Source organism: Poeciliopsis prolifica, unplaced genomic scaffold (genome assembly GCF_027474105.1).
Source record: "Poeciliopsis prolifica strain line A6 unplaced genomic scaffold, Auburn_PproV2 SCAFFOLD019, whole genome shotgun sequence".
Lineage (NCBI taxonomy): Eukaryota > Metazoa > Chordata > Actinopteri > Cyprinodontiformes > Poeciliidae > Poeciliopsis > Poeciliopsis prolifica.
In genome coordinates this window covers 6,986,994-7,001,555 of record NW_026562394.1, presented here as the reverse complement: position 1 = coordinate 7,001,555, position 14,562 = coordinate 6,986,994, and the positions used below count along the sequence as shown (strand labels likewise).

General features: G+C 41.4%; 1 protein-coding gene across 1 annotated transcript in view; it reads left to right on the top strand.

The window, feature by feature from the left end:
* Nucleotides 1-14,562, top strand: part of si:dkey-175m17.7 (uncharacterized) — a 35,847-nt gene that overhangs the window by 11,034 nt on the left and 10,251 nt on the right. The window contains exons 2-5 of the mRNA XM_055043878.1: nucleotides 3,480-5,566; nucleotides 5,931-6,233; nucleotides 7,217-7,476; nucleotides 11,792-11,985. Of these exons, the coding sequence (XP_054899853.1) occupies nucleotides 3,496-5,566; nucleotides 5,931-6,233; nucleotides 7,217-7,476; nucleotides 11,792-11,985 (2,828 nt within the window). The 5' untranslated portion in view covers nucleotides 3,480-3,495. The remainder of the gene's footprint in view (nucleotides 1-3,479; nucleotides 5,567-5,930; nucleotides 6,234-7,216; nucleotides 7,477-11,791; nucleotides 11,986-14,562) is intronic.

Genomic DNA, 14,562 nt, shown 5'->3' with positions numbered 1-14,562 from the left:
TGAACATGGAGACACTGGAGCGCTTTGCTTTCCCGATGGGTTGGTAACTGTGTTGTGTTGGGGTTGAACTCCCGTCCCCACAATTGTTCTGACGTGTTCCTTCCTCTCCCTGTAGTCTGTGGTTTATGGTGCATCAGTATGATCTGTCCCTCTGTAAATTCATCTCTGCCCACGTTTGTTACTGTCAGCCAGGGTTGTGCACTTCCAGGTCTTCCCAGTGGTCTTCTATTCCCCAAAAGAGTCTTATTTTTTTAAACTATGGTTGGGTTGAAATGAAAATCCACTCCATGGGAGGGAGGGGTTGTGGGTTGGGTAAAGTTTACTTAAGTCCATTGTAGTTGAAATATGTTCGTCTTGCAGTTTTTTTAGGTAAATAATTCAAAGTGACTTTGTCGTCACTTAACACAAATGACTCCACTTGTTCTTTATTGTTCGACTTTGTAGTTTTCTTGTTTTTACCACTAACCTCATGTGGAGGCTTTATGCGCACGTCCAATTTTCCGTGTTTAGCGCCACCTAAAAACTGCGTTTTGGGCTGTTCGTAGGGTTTCCGTGTGGAAGAAAACATTTCTGGAAAAGGCTCCGTGTAGACATGAGCGCCTTTAAAACTGGCAACCAGTTTTAAGAAAGAAATGTTCCCAGATAACTTTCGACTCAACTTGCTGCTGAACGTGTCTTAGTGTCAAACTAACCATCCAAATGGTGTCAGTGAAAAGTTCGAGGTCCATTAGCATGCACTATTTACTAGCAAAGCTGAAAATATAGTTAGAGCAGAATGTTCTCGTATTTAATCTACTTGCATTAAGCAATAAAGACTGAACATTTTGACACAATGGAGGAATCCTTAGACGTAATAGTTGAGTTTGTGTTCCTTGAGAAAACCTGTGATCCTTTTCAGCCAACACAAACTTGAACTTGACGCTAAGTTTAGCATGCTAACATTATCCTTGCTGACCAGCGCTGCCACCCACAGAGCCGTGTTGCTGGAGGAAATTAATGCACTTCATCAAGCAAAAATGGAGGCTGATTATAATTACCCGTGAACGTATCAAGAAGAGGGTGGATTTTCATTTTAATGGCAGTAATATTTCATCCTAATGTCTTACAGCAGCCACTGCAAAATTGTTCATATCAAACTAATGTAACAAGTATAGCAACTTGCTATAGGTAGCATTAATCACAGAAGCAATTTAAGCTGCTATCTTGTGTATTTTGCATATGAAAAACTCTCGGATAATCTTTTCTGGCAATAAAATGAAATGAAAAATTACTCCTTAACTGCACTGTGTTGTTGTGTATGTGGGTTCCCTGTTTATTCCGCGGCATGGACAAATGCTTGTTTCTGGCAGGCAAAGAGAAATTAGCTGGTTTGTTCTGTTTGTAGCAAAGGCAGGCTGAACAAATACGATAAATAGAGGCTGGAAGTTTTTCATTTCAGATGATCACAAGACTCTCCAGTAGCCTCTGAAGAAAAGAAATGCTCTAAGCTACTAGACATGAGTCACTTTCTTGTTTTCCTTTCACAATGCAGACCAGAAACAACAAATGCAAATTGATTTTTTTTTTTTATTTGCTTCAAGTTACACAAGCTGACAAGCTGTAGCTTGTACTTATTTAATTATTCCATCAATAGCAAAACTTTTGGTTAAACATCTCAAAAAAGGCATTTCGACATATTTAACATGAAAGGTTTGCCAATATACGGTGGTTCTCAATAGTATTTGCTTTACCAGGTTTTTGTGGCATCAGAAAAATAACATTGTAATAAATTATACATAAAAGACATTTTTTTCTTTACAAATTAAGTGAAGAACAAAGACATTTTCTTGAATTATAAAATAAAATGGCATGATAAAATAAGTAGTGTGCCCGACCTTAAACAAAAGGTTTGTTGATGCACCTTTTGATTTGATTTCAGTGAGTTTTTCCAGTAACCCCATATCTGGACTGCACAATATTTTGCCAACTCTGCCTCGCAAAGGTTCTCCAAATCAGATTAGGATTAGAGTCAGATTGTGAGGACATCACAGCTTTCTTCAGGTGACCCCCACATATTTAGTCAGATTTCATTGAACCATCTTCCTGTAAAGCCATTCTTTGGTTGAGTTGGATCAAGTATTCACATCTGAAATGTAAAGAACAAATGGTGCATTGTATGTGGAAAACGTTTAGCGTCACAAAAACCAGTTCTTTTAACATTTTGAAAGCCACTGCATTGCAGTACTTTAGCTATTTTTTTCCCCATGAGCTACGACTTGGCTGATTATTTCAAATGAGTGCGTCTTGTTAAGAATGTGGACCCCTCAGAGGGGATGAAGGTTGTTGCAGCTCATTTATCACAGCTTTTGGGATTTAGCTGTTAAGAACCCTGAGTGCCATCGGGATTAGCTGGGATTATGCATTGCCAACAGCAAACAGGTTAGCACCTTCGGATATGACAAGGGGAACAATTTAAACTGTAATTACAGACAAGCATCATTGTCCATGGTATAAGCAGGACCTGACTGGGAGCTGCATGTTTGAATGGATACATGAACAGTAATATCCATCCCAGTCAAACATGCACTTGAAATGAACCTGTTTTTGTTGGGTGGTTTGTCCTTTTGTTGTTTATTTGTTTATTTGAACAGTTATGTGTTGCTGTGCAAACAAACTGCAAGTGACTTGCAAAACGTATGAATTTGTTGTGAATATGTGTCACCAATTTTAAGAGTTAATGGTGCCTTGCAAAATGTCCTTAAGGTCTTTCACATTTTTTCACATTACAACCACAAACAATATGTATTGTACTTGATGTCACAGGCCAACACAGTGTTGTGCATAATTGTGAAGTGGAACAAAAATTAAACATGATTTTTTTTTTTTTTTCACGTCTTCATGAAAAATCTGGAAAGTATGGTCATGATTTTTATTTTCCACCATCTACTTTGATACTCCAAAAGTTCAGCTTGTGTCATTTAATTAATAATATGACTTCAGCTAATGGTTTAGATCAAATCATAATAATTCCTTATAATGACCTAGTCAAAGTCTTGGCCTAAATCAACAATGTGTGGCAAGACTTCTTTCTGCTCAAAAGCGATAAAAGCTTGACTTACTTTAATAAAAAAAATATAAAATGGGGCCGGGGAGAACCTTGGTTTCTAAATTTGGCATATTACTTTTCCTCCACTTTGAAAATTTTCACAAGTTTGTGTTGGTCTTGTTTTTATAAAATCCATCTAAAATACAATGTTTGTGGTTGTAGCATTTTAAAATTTTAGAAGCTTGTAAGGGTATCAATCATATATTTGTTAGATTTCAAAGTCAAATGTATTATTTATTTTTAATAAATAACTCCACATTTTAAGGTATAAAAATGTATGACAGCAGTTTTGGGGGCTTTGCTACAACTAGTGAAATGTAAAGTGCCTTTGCAATAATTCCAATATACTGACTTGAATGATTTGATTCTGTCTTTCTTCTCTCTCTTTTGTCAGCTTTGCATAAACCCAGATGCCTCCCCTTCCTCTTGACGAGCGCATAGTGGTCATTCAGCGCCCCAAAAACGTGTGCGAGGCTTCCCCACAAACCATCCCACAGCATTCCTCTCAAATATCAACCTCCAGCAATGGACGGGTTTCCCAGCCTTCGCATCTCCACGCGTCTCATTCCCATTTTTACTCACCCGCGTGCAAACCTGTGAGTGTGGAATGCAAGCGCAGGTCATCCCGGGTGCAGAGATTCAAGGGCGACCAGCCTGTCATCCCAGCAGATGTCCTTCACATCCCGAGCCACTGCCATAGCAATGGCACAGTAACACTCGCCCCACGGCTTCCCTCCCACACACATACTATTGATATCAAGGTATCGGTGGACAAAGGGAGACGGGGAGGATTAAGTAACTCGTTAGGGCGTGCTGGAAGTGTAAAAGGTGGCAAAGGGAAATGCGTCTCTTCCCAGTTTGATCAAGGACAATGTGAGAGAAAAACCGGAAGCTTTGGGAGGCCCTGTGGATTCGAGCATAAGCCACAACAAGTCCGTCAGCTGTCATCGTCCCCTGGAGGGATCCTCCAGTTTGTCCCTGCTCAGGCAAACCAGCATACATTCAGGGGTGAAAAGGAGAAAGAAAACTCCAGTTTTCATTACAGAGGTGACCAGGAATTTCCCTCTTTGGGTCACAGGAAAAGTTCCAAGCTGGGAACTGTTCATCAAAGCCATAATAGCCACAGTCTGCCCTTCCACCACCACTCTGTTCCTGTTCCCCATGCTGCCATCCTAAACTCCACCTATCCTTCGTCTCCCCCATCCCAAACAACTCATGTCCCAGTGTCCTTTCAGCAGCTTAACCAATATCACCCTCCTCGCACAAGGGATCACCGCCCTCACATTCTTCATGGTCTTCCGCTGTCCCCTTGCTCCTCCCGTGTCGGAGGGTTCCCTAGTCCAGACCACACTTGTACCATTGACTGTGCGCACCCATTCAACTGTGGCTGCTGGAGGTTGGTAAGATGCACAGGATGTAAAGGAGACTCTTCCAGTTACCAAGGAGGTGGAGGAAGCACTTCTACCTCATTTTCCTGTGGCCATAATGTCGGCGCAGTGAAGAGAGGAAGTAAAGACATGGGCCTGAAGAATCTGGGTGGCTGTCTCTCCACAGCTTCCACATCTAACACTTCCTCATCTAACAGCACTGCTTCTGATTGTCGAGCAGCTCTGTTCAAACCTTTACCTTGTGCCTCCTGTGGCGGAGAAGCTGGAAACTTTGAGAGTCCTGCTATCCTTCGGAAGAAGCTAGTAGGAGGATGCCTTCCCTGTACTTCTCTGTCGTCTTCAACCCCTCTGCGGGCGATCCAAAGCTGCGTGTCTGGTTGCAACAACAAAGCATCTCAGACTGGCAGTTCTTCCTGCAGCTACTGCAGCAGCGACCCGATAGTGGTGACGTTCAACCCTCGCCGGGGAAAACCTCCTGGAAGAAGCTTAGGACCAACTCATCCAATGGCTATGCTACAAGCTGACGATGATGACTACAGCGTGCGCACCATCTGGCCTGAGGAACTGGCCAAGAAAATGACCCATTCTAAAGCCCAAAAGAACAACTATGCTGGGATGGGTGTTGGGAAAAGCTCTTCTAGCCAGACCCAGAATGGCAGTAACGTACCCGGCCTTGCCCTCTTGGACTGTCAGAATCTTCAGGAATACACTGAGACTAATTTCACAGACCATGCCGGCCGACGACGGCTTCAGCAAGGCAAAATGGCTGCCCTTGGTTTTGTAGGCAGCAGGTTGGGATCTAACTACGACGATGGCCGTAACTCGTTGAAGAGGCTCCTGAATAAAGGAGAAGATGTTGGAATGAGCGACAGTCCTGAGCACGGCCAAGCTTATCCACGGTCGCCCTCTCCCCGCTCTGTGTCTCCACCATCACCTGTGTCCTTTTCCCCTCCTCCTTCAGCCCCCAGCACACTCATCAAACCCAAACCCTGGCAAAGAGAAAGGGAGGGAGGACACTCTCTGCCGTCGGCTCAGTCCCTTCACCTGGCCCTGAACTCCCTTAACAGAGAGCAAGATGAGGAGAACAACCGAAGTAAGACTAAATTACGGGCCAGCCGAGTAGAGCAGGTCATGTCTGTTTATTAATGCTGAAAGTACATACACAAAAATCTGGTAGTCTGAAGTCTAAACACCAGCCATAAGCTAACCCTACATTGAGGACATTTTTGGAATATTTATAATAATGGAAACTGTAAATAATGTCTTGTCATGTGTCCTGACAGTTACATTTGAGAGCATTAAAACAAATTTCAAAGTAGCTACATAATGTTCGTGTTGCTAGCATGACGTTCTTTTTTTAGCACTGAGCAGAAGTCAATATCCTTTGTTTGAATTTGAGTCTTACGGCCACTCTCGAAATGCCAACGCATGTCCACACTTTCCTTGTCATTCCCCAGTGAGGCTGTCTTTGCCACTCTCCTCATCGTTGCCTGCTTCCCTGTCCGATGAAACTGTGATGACTCCCGATGCGGAGAATGCCGTCATCAGCCCAATCCTGCCCTTCCTGTTCCTGGGGAACGAGAGAGATGCCCAGGACCTGGACCTGCTGCTACGCCTCAACATTGGCTATGTGGTAAATGTGACCACACACCTGCCCCTCTACCACACCACCGCGGGACTGCGCTACAAAAGGCTCCCAGCCACTGACAACAGCAAGCAAAACCTTCGCCAGTACTTCGAGGAGGTGTTTGAGTTTATTGGTGAGAATTCAACTTCTATGATATTAATGTCTTGTTGTTCGTGTTCGTGTGTATGTGGGGTAAGTGTTGTGTTTTGGGTTGAGGAATTAGATAATTTGCAGGTCTGCTAGCATTTATGTAAAGATGTGCTAACAGTTTTCAGCAACCAGTTAAGTAAAAATGAACTAGGACATTTTGACTCTCATTGTAGTTAGTTAGGGTTAAATAAATGATCATTTCTGTTTTCAGAGTTTTCCCTTTTTCTATAATAATGCTTTCTACATTTCCATTATAGTACTGTTTTCAAGAATTAACAGGGAACATCTCTGGTGATCCCACACATGCTGGACACAAACTGTGAAGACTTTTATCTTCAAGTCATTTAACACAGTTCCCAGAACAATAAATAAAATGTTGGATAAAAGAAAGCAGTAAATTAATTTAGTAGTCAGATCTCCAGTAGCAGTTTTGTCACCAGATAAACTCAGTTTTGTTTTTTGTTTGAGGATGTTGCGGATTATTTAACTCTGGTCTTGATGGTAAATAAAGCTGCAAATCATCTGCATGACAAGGAAATTTAACATTGTGCTGGGTTATGATTGATCCATGTGTAAGAAAAAAAAGCTGAAGTTCTAACATAGAACCTTGTGGCACCCCACACAAAAGAGAAGAAGATAAAGAGGGGGAACGAATTGGCATGACAGCAAAGATTTTCTAAATCGGGTAAGAGGTAAAGCGCTTCAAGACCGAGCCATGGATGCCAGCATAGTCTCGTAGGCGAGACGAGGGTAAAGCAAAGGCTGCTGTAAGGTCCAGCTGATCTGTCTTTACAAAACCTGGAGGCGCCCGGACAAAGAGCCGTGTGCGTTTGTGGTTTCATACACCAAAATACACCACTTATAAGCAAAGAGATGTTCTGTATTCTTGTAATATTTCTACTCTAACGTCAAAATTACAGTGGAAAAAAAGTTGCATACTAAACGACTGATTGTTCTCATCCCCAGAGGAGGCATATCAGAGTGGACAGGGTGTGTTGGTTCACTGCCAGGCAGGTGTGTCTCGTTCTGCAACCATCGTCATTGCCTACCTTATGAAGCACACCCTCATGACGATGACGGACGCCTACAAGTACGTCCGGAGCCGTCGGCCCGTGGTTTCGCCCAACCTGAACTTCATGGGTCAGCTCTTGGAGTTTGAGAGGGACCTCAACTCTGGGGTGACTCCTCGGATCTTGATGCCTAAACTAAATGGTGTGGAGACGCAGGTTTGAAGGGGGGAGTTAAGGGTCGGGACTGGCTAGCATTAAACGGATGTTAGAAGGAAAAAGAGTGCAGCACATTTTCAGAGCGGCAGGTCGAGAGAGAATACCGGAGAATCTTAGTGGGTTTGGCAAATAGTGCACTTTCAATACTGTGAAACATGAGACAGAGGACTGGACGGTTCATTTGTTTGTTAGACAATTTGATCCCCATCCAGCGTACTGTTTATAAGACAACGTGCCAATATTTTGTACAGCTCTGACATAATTCAGATATCTTTTTTTAAAATCTAATACCTCTTCCCTTTTGTTCCTGTTTACAGTCAGCGTTCATGCAGGAAGAGCGACTTCCTTGCCCGAAATCAAAAATACATGCAGAACCTGAATGCAACATGGAAACGGTTCATTGTTAATCATTCATCTGCAACAGTTCTTTACTACTTTCCACCACATGTAGCAGCGCAATGCACTTTACTGTCCATTCGTTTATCAGAAAGATGAGGTAGAAGCTCAGTTACTGTTTTTAAATCATTAACTTCATTATTGTTTTAGGGGTTTTTTTTTTTTTGCCTTTTCAGAAGTTAAATCTTGCGGACTCCAGTTTAAATGATGCATTAACATGCATTGTCAATGCAAACATTTAGAAATGCAGGTTTTACAATAAATGCATTTATTCCACTACATTAGCATTTCCTAGCAAACAGCTGAATAGACAGCATGGTTCCTGCTGTGGCAGTGTTCTTTTAAATCTCAATTTTTTTTTTCTTTCTATGTTGTATTTCTGAGATTCCTGCTTAGTTCAATATGTAGCATGAAACACACCTGCAGTTTTTTCTAGAAATCAACAGAGCACATGGGCGACATTAAGGTCCTGCAAAGCTTTTTAGGTCATAAAATTGTTTCGAAATTAAAAAAAAATAAAAATTGCCCTACTGCAGTTTGTGACATCATATTTACTCACTCATTTGAAGTAGCACAGTGTCGTTGAAGATGTTTAAAAAGTCTTCAGATCAATTTGTTTTTACTGCAGTAGCATAGTTTCACATTGAAACATTTAGAAAAACCCAACCTTTAATTTGAAAACATTTATTTTAATGGGGGGAACAGGTTTAGGAGACTTTAACATAAATTCTGCTGTCAGTGCAACTGGTGGCGAGTCATTATTTTTTTTCTTTCTCTATAATTTCTGATGGATGTGTGGCACTTCAGTTGTGCCCAATAAAGCTCAAGTAAAGTTTAGCAATCCCAACATTTTAGTGTTTTTTGCCACTACATGTCCAAGACAGCCTGTTTTCGTCCAGATGATGATGAAATCATTACTGGTCCCTAATTAGGAGATCCAAAAAACACTTCCTAAAAACGAAAGAAGTACTTACAAAATGCTTCTTCCAATAATCCATCCAATAAAATGTATCAAATGTAAGGTATGAATACTTGCAAGGCATTGTAATTTGGCATCATCCAATGGTCCAAACTTTCCCTGGAAGTGAACTCAGTTATTGATGCTCCACCTGACTAACCCAGACACTGCAGCTTTTGTTTTTGTTGGCGGCGGCGGCGGGCCAGGTATGCAGATTTTTGACGTGTTTCTTCGCAAATGACTTGAAAGTCCAAATGGTAGCAAAGCGTGTGTATGTGACAGATCAAGAAGCAGTAGCACACCAGAGTCCTCTGCTTTTCTCAAGTGTTCAACTCTTGACTGCAGTTGGCCCTTTTCTTTCTTGAGCTGTGATTAACAGAAGGTCTGGCTCCGGTTGTCTGAAGAAAACCAAAATGCCTTTAGTTTGTGTGAACTGGTCCACAGCTGCTGTGGAAGCTGGGTGAAAAAAATCCAGACTTTTACTTGGTGGATTTATTTTCTGACTGATCGACTTTGTTATAGTTCTTATATTTTTCTACAGCCACATTTCTTTTCTTCCTTTTTTTTTTTTTTTTTTTTTTTACAATACATGTACTTTTTTTTTTGTAAAACATGAAGGTCTGCATGGACAGAATGACTCCCTCCAACTCTGCCCTGACAGTTTGGACGTTGGCGAACGAGGGTCAACATGGCGCTCTCGTGTTTCGGTGATTTCTTTTTCTCTTTTTCTTTTCTCGCCTTCTTTCAGCTGGAGAAACGTCAGCCAGACCACTCCTCCCGTCTCTGCAGCTCAGCTCACCTTGAAAAGAGAAAAAAAAGACAGAGAGAGAGAGGGAGATGCAGGCGGCTCACTCGCTCGCTTGCTGTCGCTACCAGATTTTTGTATGAACTCTATATGCAAAATGGCTGCCGAAGCGATTACTTTAACGTCACACTGTGTGAATATGCTGCGCAGCGGGGTCTTTGCTGACCTCAAGAGCGACTCTCTGGAGGAAATTCTTTCATTTACGGGAACTGAAGGGCCTCTTGTTCTGCGCGTGTGCGTGCGCACGCAAGTGTCTATTTGTGTGTTCAGATTTTCTGTTTGTTTCTCTTGGACACACACACACAAAAAAATTGGGTTATTTCTTGCTCTGCATCTGGGAACGTTGTATATCCCAAGTTATTCCTGTTTCGGAAGCTTACTTTCAAACATTGTGGAATGATTTTCTGTACCAAATTCTGAATTTGAAGTTATTTATGGTTCAGCTGACAAAGAGAAATCAAAGTAGAGCACCACCCTTCCTCCATCCTCATGGGGGGGGGCAAGAACTCTTCAGGCACGACGTCATCATAGTAACGCTGTGCTGTTTCTCCATCCCGCCTCCAACCAGAGACCCAGAAACTCATGTAAACTAGCGCTGCCTCCTCCTCCTGCCCCTTTTTTTCTTAATGGACTGTTTTTCCTCTTTAACCAATTGTAATAGTTTTCATATTGTAGCATCTGGTCCTTGTATTTAGGCAATTTTTTTTTTTACCTCCGTGTACCGACTACTATACTCTTCATAATCCTTCTGAGGGGCACTGTGACAAACACGATGCTGCTATATCAAAACTGTGAGTACGTTGGTCACGTTTAAGCAGACGGGCCGGTGACGGGGAGTCCTGCTTGATTTGTTCCAGTTGGAATCCATGTGCTGCCGCTGACGTTTTCCAGCTTGAAATGCACAAACGCGGGATCTGTAGCCGTCTTCCTCTGCGAGTATTATAGAAAAGAAAGCAAAGTGTAGCTGTTGTGTTGCTTTCTTTCCTGCAGCACGAGAGATTCTGGCCAATATTCTCTTTCACCGGTGACGGATTTATGACCGAATCTCCTCGCTAAGCCCAACATGTGACACGATTATTTAGATTTTTTAATACAATTCATTTTGTTTTCATATGTAGGCATTCAAATACTGTTGAGCCATTCATGCGGATTCTGAGATTTTTGAGAAGATTTGTATGACGTGTTGCAAAGGATAATAAAGATGCAGATGTATGTGTGTGTGCTGTGGCGTCCCATCTGTTCATTGATTTGATGTTTATCGATTTGTTTAGATGCACTTGACAAGAATTTCTACCTTGATCTAAGAGAGGATCGAAATATTGAGCATTGCTCCAAAACGCCGATTTTGATGGAAGGAATAAGTCCCGTTAATGTCGGTGTCAATTTATTCATGAAGCACTTTTTGAAACAAGAGCTGTCCAGAATGCTGTACAGCAAAAACGGCAACAAAAACAAAAATTATGTACTATGAACACAATTACACATAAAAATTGGGAAACATAAGTCTGCTGAAAAAAATTTTAGAAACTAAAACATTTTCTAACTGAAAAACAATAAAGTAGTTTTGAACAAAAAGTTCAAAATTACACATTCCAGGATTTTTTTTTTATTTTGTTCCAAAAATAAACTTTTTTTTTTTTAAGCAAACTTTATATGGCCCCAATTTAGCTCCATATAGAGGAGCTTCGCATGTTAGAAGTTCAGTAGCTGACCAACAGTGATCCAAGTGGACTTTAAACACCTTTCTGTCAACTCTGGTTGATTTTGTTTAGAGACATCAGGTTAAAGGACGCCAAAATACAAAAACAAGGCACAATTTTTAGGGTCCTTCTGCTTAATGCACAACCCTAATCGTTCAATCACATAAAATCTGCAATACGGCTTGCGCACGCAACGTCAAATAGAAGATGTTTGAGGTCCTGATCTCCTGGCATGAAGTGTGTTACTTCACTGAGAGCTCCTCTTTCAGTGACAGGCTGCCTCCATCAACACACCATCCTGCATGAAGCGGGTCGTGCCTACTTGGAAAGTATCGAGTCTTCATGTTTCTGTCGGTGCAAATGGACGATTGCGGCCGATGAGTCCAATGATCGCCTGCTTCGCTCATCATCGTTACGTCAGAACGGTTTGCGATTGACGGCAGCGTGCTGCTGCAGCCGCAGGGCCGATCGATCGGAGCGGCAGAGAGGTTGAAACGAGCTCAGCATCCGCCTGATGTAACTTCCTCCCTCAGGCGAGCCCTGCTGCACCGACTCTGCTGCCTGCGACCGCTGGCGGTGTTTAAAATGCCGGTTTTAGGCTTTGACGCTTTTGAGCCGAGGCGGGATAGTGACGCATCGTTCAGCTTGGCGTGATGTCAAAAAAAAATCGACACTCCACTTGTTTGGATTTTCAAAAATTAAAATAAAATCTGACACTGAAAATTCACTTGAGTGCAATTTGAGTACTGAGCAAACACAGAGTGACGGTGGAGAGAATCAACAGGAGGAAACAACCATCCTCAGAATGAGTGAAAATTAATTCAAATTAACCAAATAATAAAAATCAAGACGATCCTTTAAGTAGGCCATTGTTTTCGCATTGAGTTCACACTTACTGAGCCTTGTGAAAGTATTCACAAACACTAGGCTTTTTCACATTACAACCATGACCTTCTCTACTCTATTAGGCTCTTATGTGATAGACGAGCACAACAAGCACATGAATTAGCCTATTGCCAAGAGGAAGAAGAAAACTGAGACTTGCTTTTTCAGACGTTTTCTTTTTGTACATGTAGAATTCTCATAAGTAGCATTTGCATCCAGAGTGTGGTAAAACATAACCAAATAAAACGCATATTTTGATAGAAATTCACAAACAGATCTTTTTGCAGTTTGCCACAAGACGCGTAGGGGGAAGGAGATCTGCACTGACACCAAAATGAACTTGTTTGGTCTTTGTGCTGAGCACTTTGAGTGGAGGGAAAGTAACACGTCACTTCAATTCAAATAAGAAAAAAAAAATCTTTATTGCTCCCAAAGTGAAACTAAATGTTGGCATAAGTAAGTCATATTCGTTCAAATTCTTCAAAAAGTTGTCAAACGGAGCATTTTTTTTTCAGAGAGAGAACATGGCGTTCAGCGTCTGGTTCAGCGTGTGACACTTTAAAAGAAAAAAAAAGAAAAAAATTCATTTCATTTATGAACAGGGCCGGCCCAAGGCTTTTTGGTGCCCCAATACCAACACGTCAATACCAGATTCTTTAACATTTCTAAGCTCCTCTATGTGTGGCTATCACAAATAAATAATTAGCATTATTTGTAATTAGCTTACATTATGTCAGTGGTATTATTGCTGTTCCTTTTAAACTTAACAAGAGCAACAAACCAAAAAAAAAAAAAAAAAAAAAGGTTTGGCTTTTTGAAATGTAGTGGTTTTTAACTGTACCATATTATTTTAATCCTTTGAAAGTGACATCAACTGATATACACAAAAGTTATAGTCAACAAATGTAATATCTTACATTTCCCTAAAGATAAATAGATAGACAGACAGACAGACAGACAGACAGACAGACAGACAGACAGACAGACAGACAGACAGACAGACAGACAGACAGACAGACAGACAGACAGACAGACAGACAGACAGACAGACAGACAGATAGATAGATAGATAGATAGATAGATAGATAGATAGATAGATAGATAGATAGATAGATAGATAGATAGATAGATAGATAGATAGATAGATAGATAGATAGATAGATAGATAGATAATATTTTGTTATGCTAGATTGCTTGGGGGCCCCCTGGTGGTGTGAAGACTCTTATCAGCCACTTAACTCATAATGCCTTAGTAATTGCCTCTGGGAATTACTACTTTAAAATATTTATATTTACAGCTTTCACCATCATTTTCAGGGCCTTGTAGCTGGGTATTGTTAGGTAAATCTGACATAAAAATCAGATACATCTACATGGAAATAGTTAATGAGAGCTCATCAGCCATTGGTGCATGATGGTATATAGCACATGACTAGGTGGCCATTACAGTTCCTGTGTCTAACAGGTCAGCCTATGTCAAGTTGGACGATGCACAAATATCCAGTCTCATAATGTGTAATTTTGCTCCGACACTGATAATTCACCAACCTTCCCAATTACAACCACTGTTCATCTCGAAACACGTTCAGCCTCGAGGTGTCTGAGTCCAGTCACAGAATCGATTCCCCAAAGGGGTTCAAATGAAAACCTTTTGCCGTCATAGCAGTCGACAAGGCAGAGACAGCCGTTCGGTACGTTGAAAATCAAAAACTTCAGACTTGTAAGAGGCACATTCTGCAGGTTTTGTTATAGATTGCGCTGAGCTCTGGAGGGCTGTAACAACAGCTCACCTGTTAAGCGTATATGTCTGACATATTTGCACACGAGTTCTGCATGATCGTCAGATTCTCCTGACTCTCATTCTACTTGTTCAACAGGCTGAAGTTGATTTTCTGAGTAAAGTGCATGAAATCGATGTTCAGTGAATCCAGATTTCTCAGTCGTAAGTGTCTCCGGACTCAAAGGTCCCCGTGTGCTGCTGCAGTAATTAAGTGTAACTTAATTAGGATATGTTAATTAAGTGTTTAATTCTCACAGGGCACATTAAGTGGCTCGGATAAACGCACAGAGTGAGAAGTACAGCCGAGTGTGGTATGCCAGTAACGTGTACATGCCTGAAGAAATGACTGTATTCCACCATAACATAATAAAGCCTAGAAAAGGAAATATCCACTTCAGAAAGAACTGGAAATCACTTTGGTTCTCTTTAAGGTTTTCATTTCTGCTTTCCCTTAATCTGCTACTCCCAATAATGATAGAATAACAATAAAAAAAACATAATTAATCACCTTAGCAAAAACCAGGGAGCACATGCGTCCGCCTCAGCTGATGGATGGATTTCT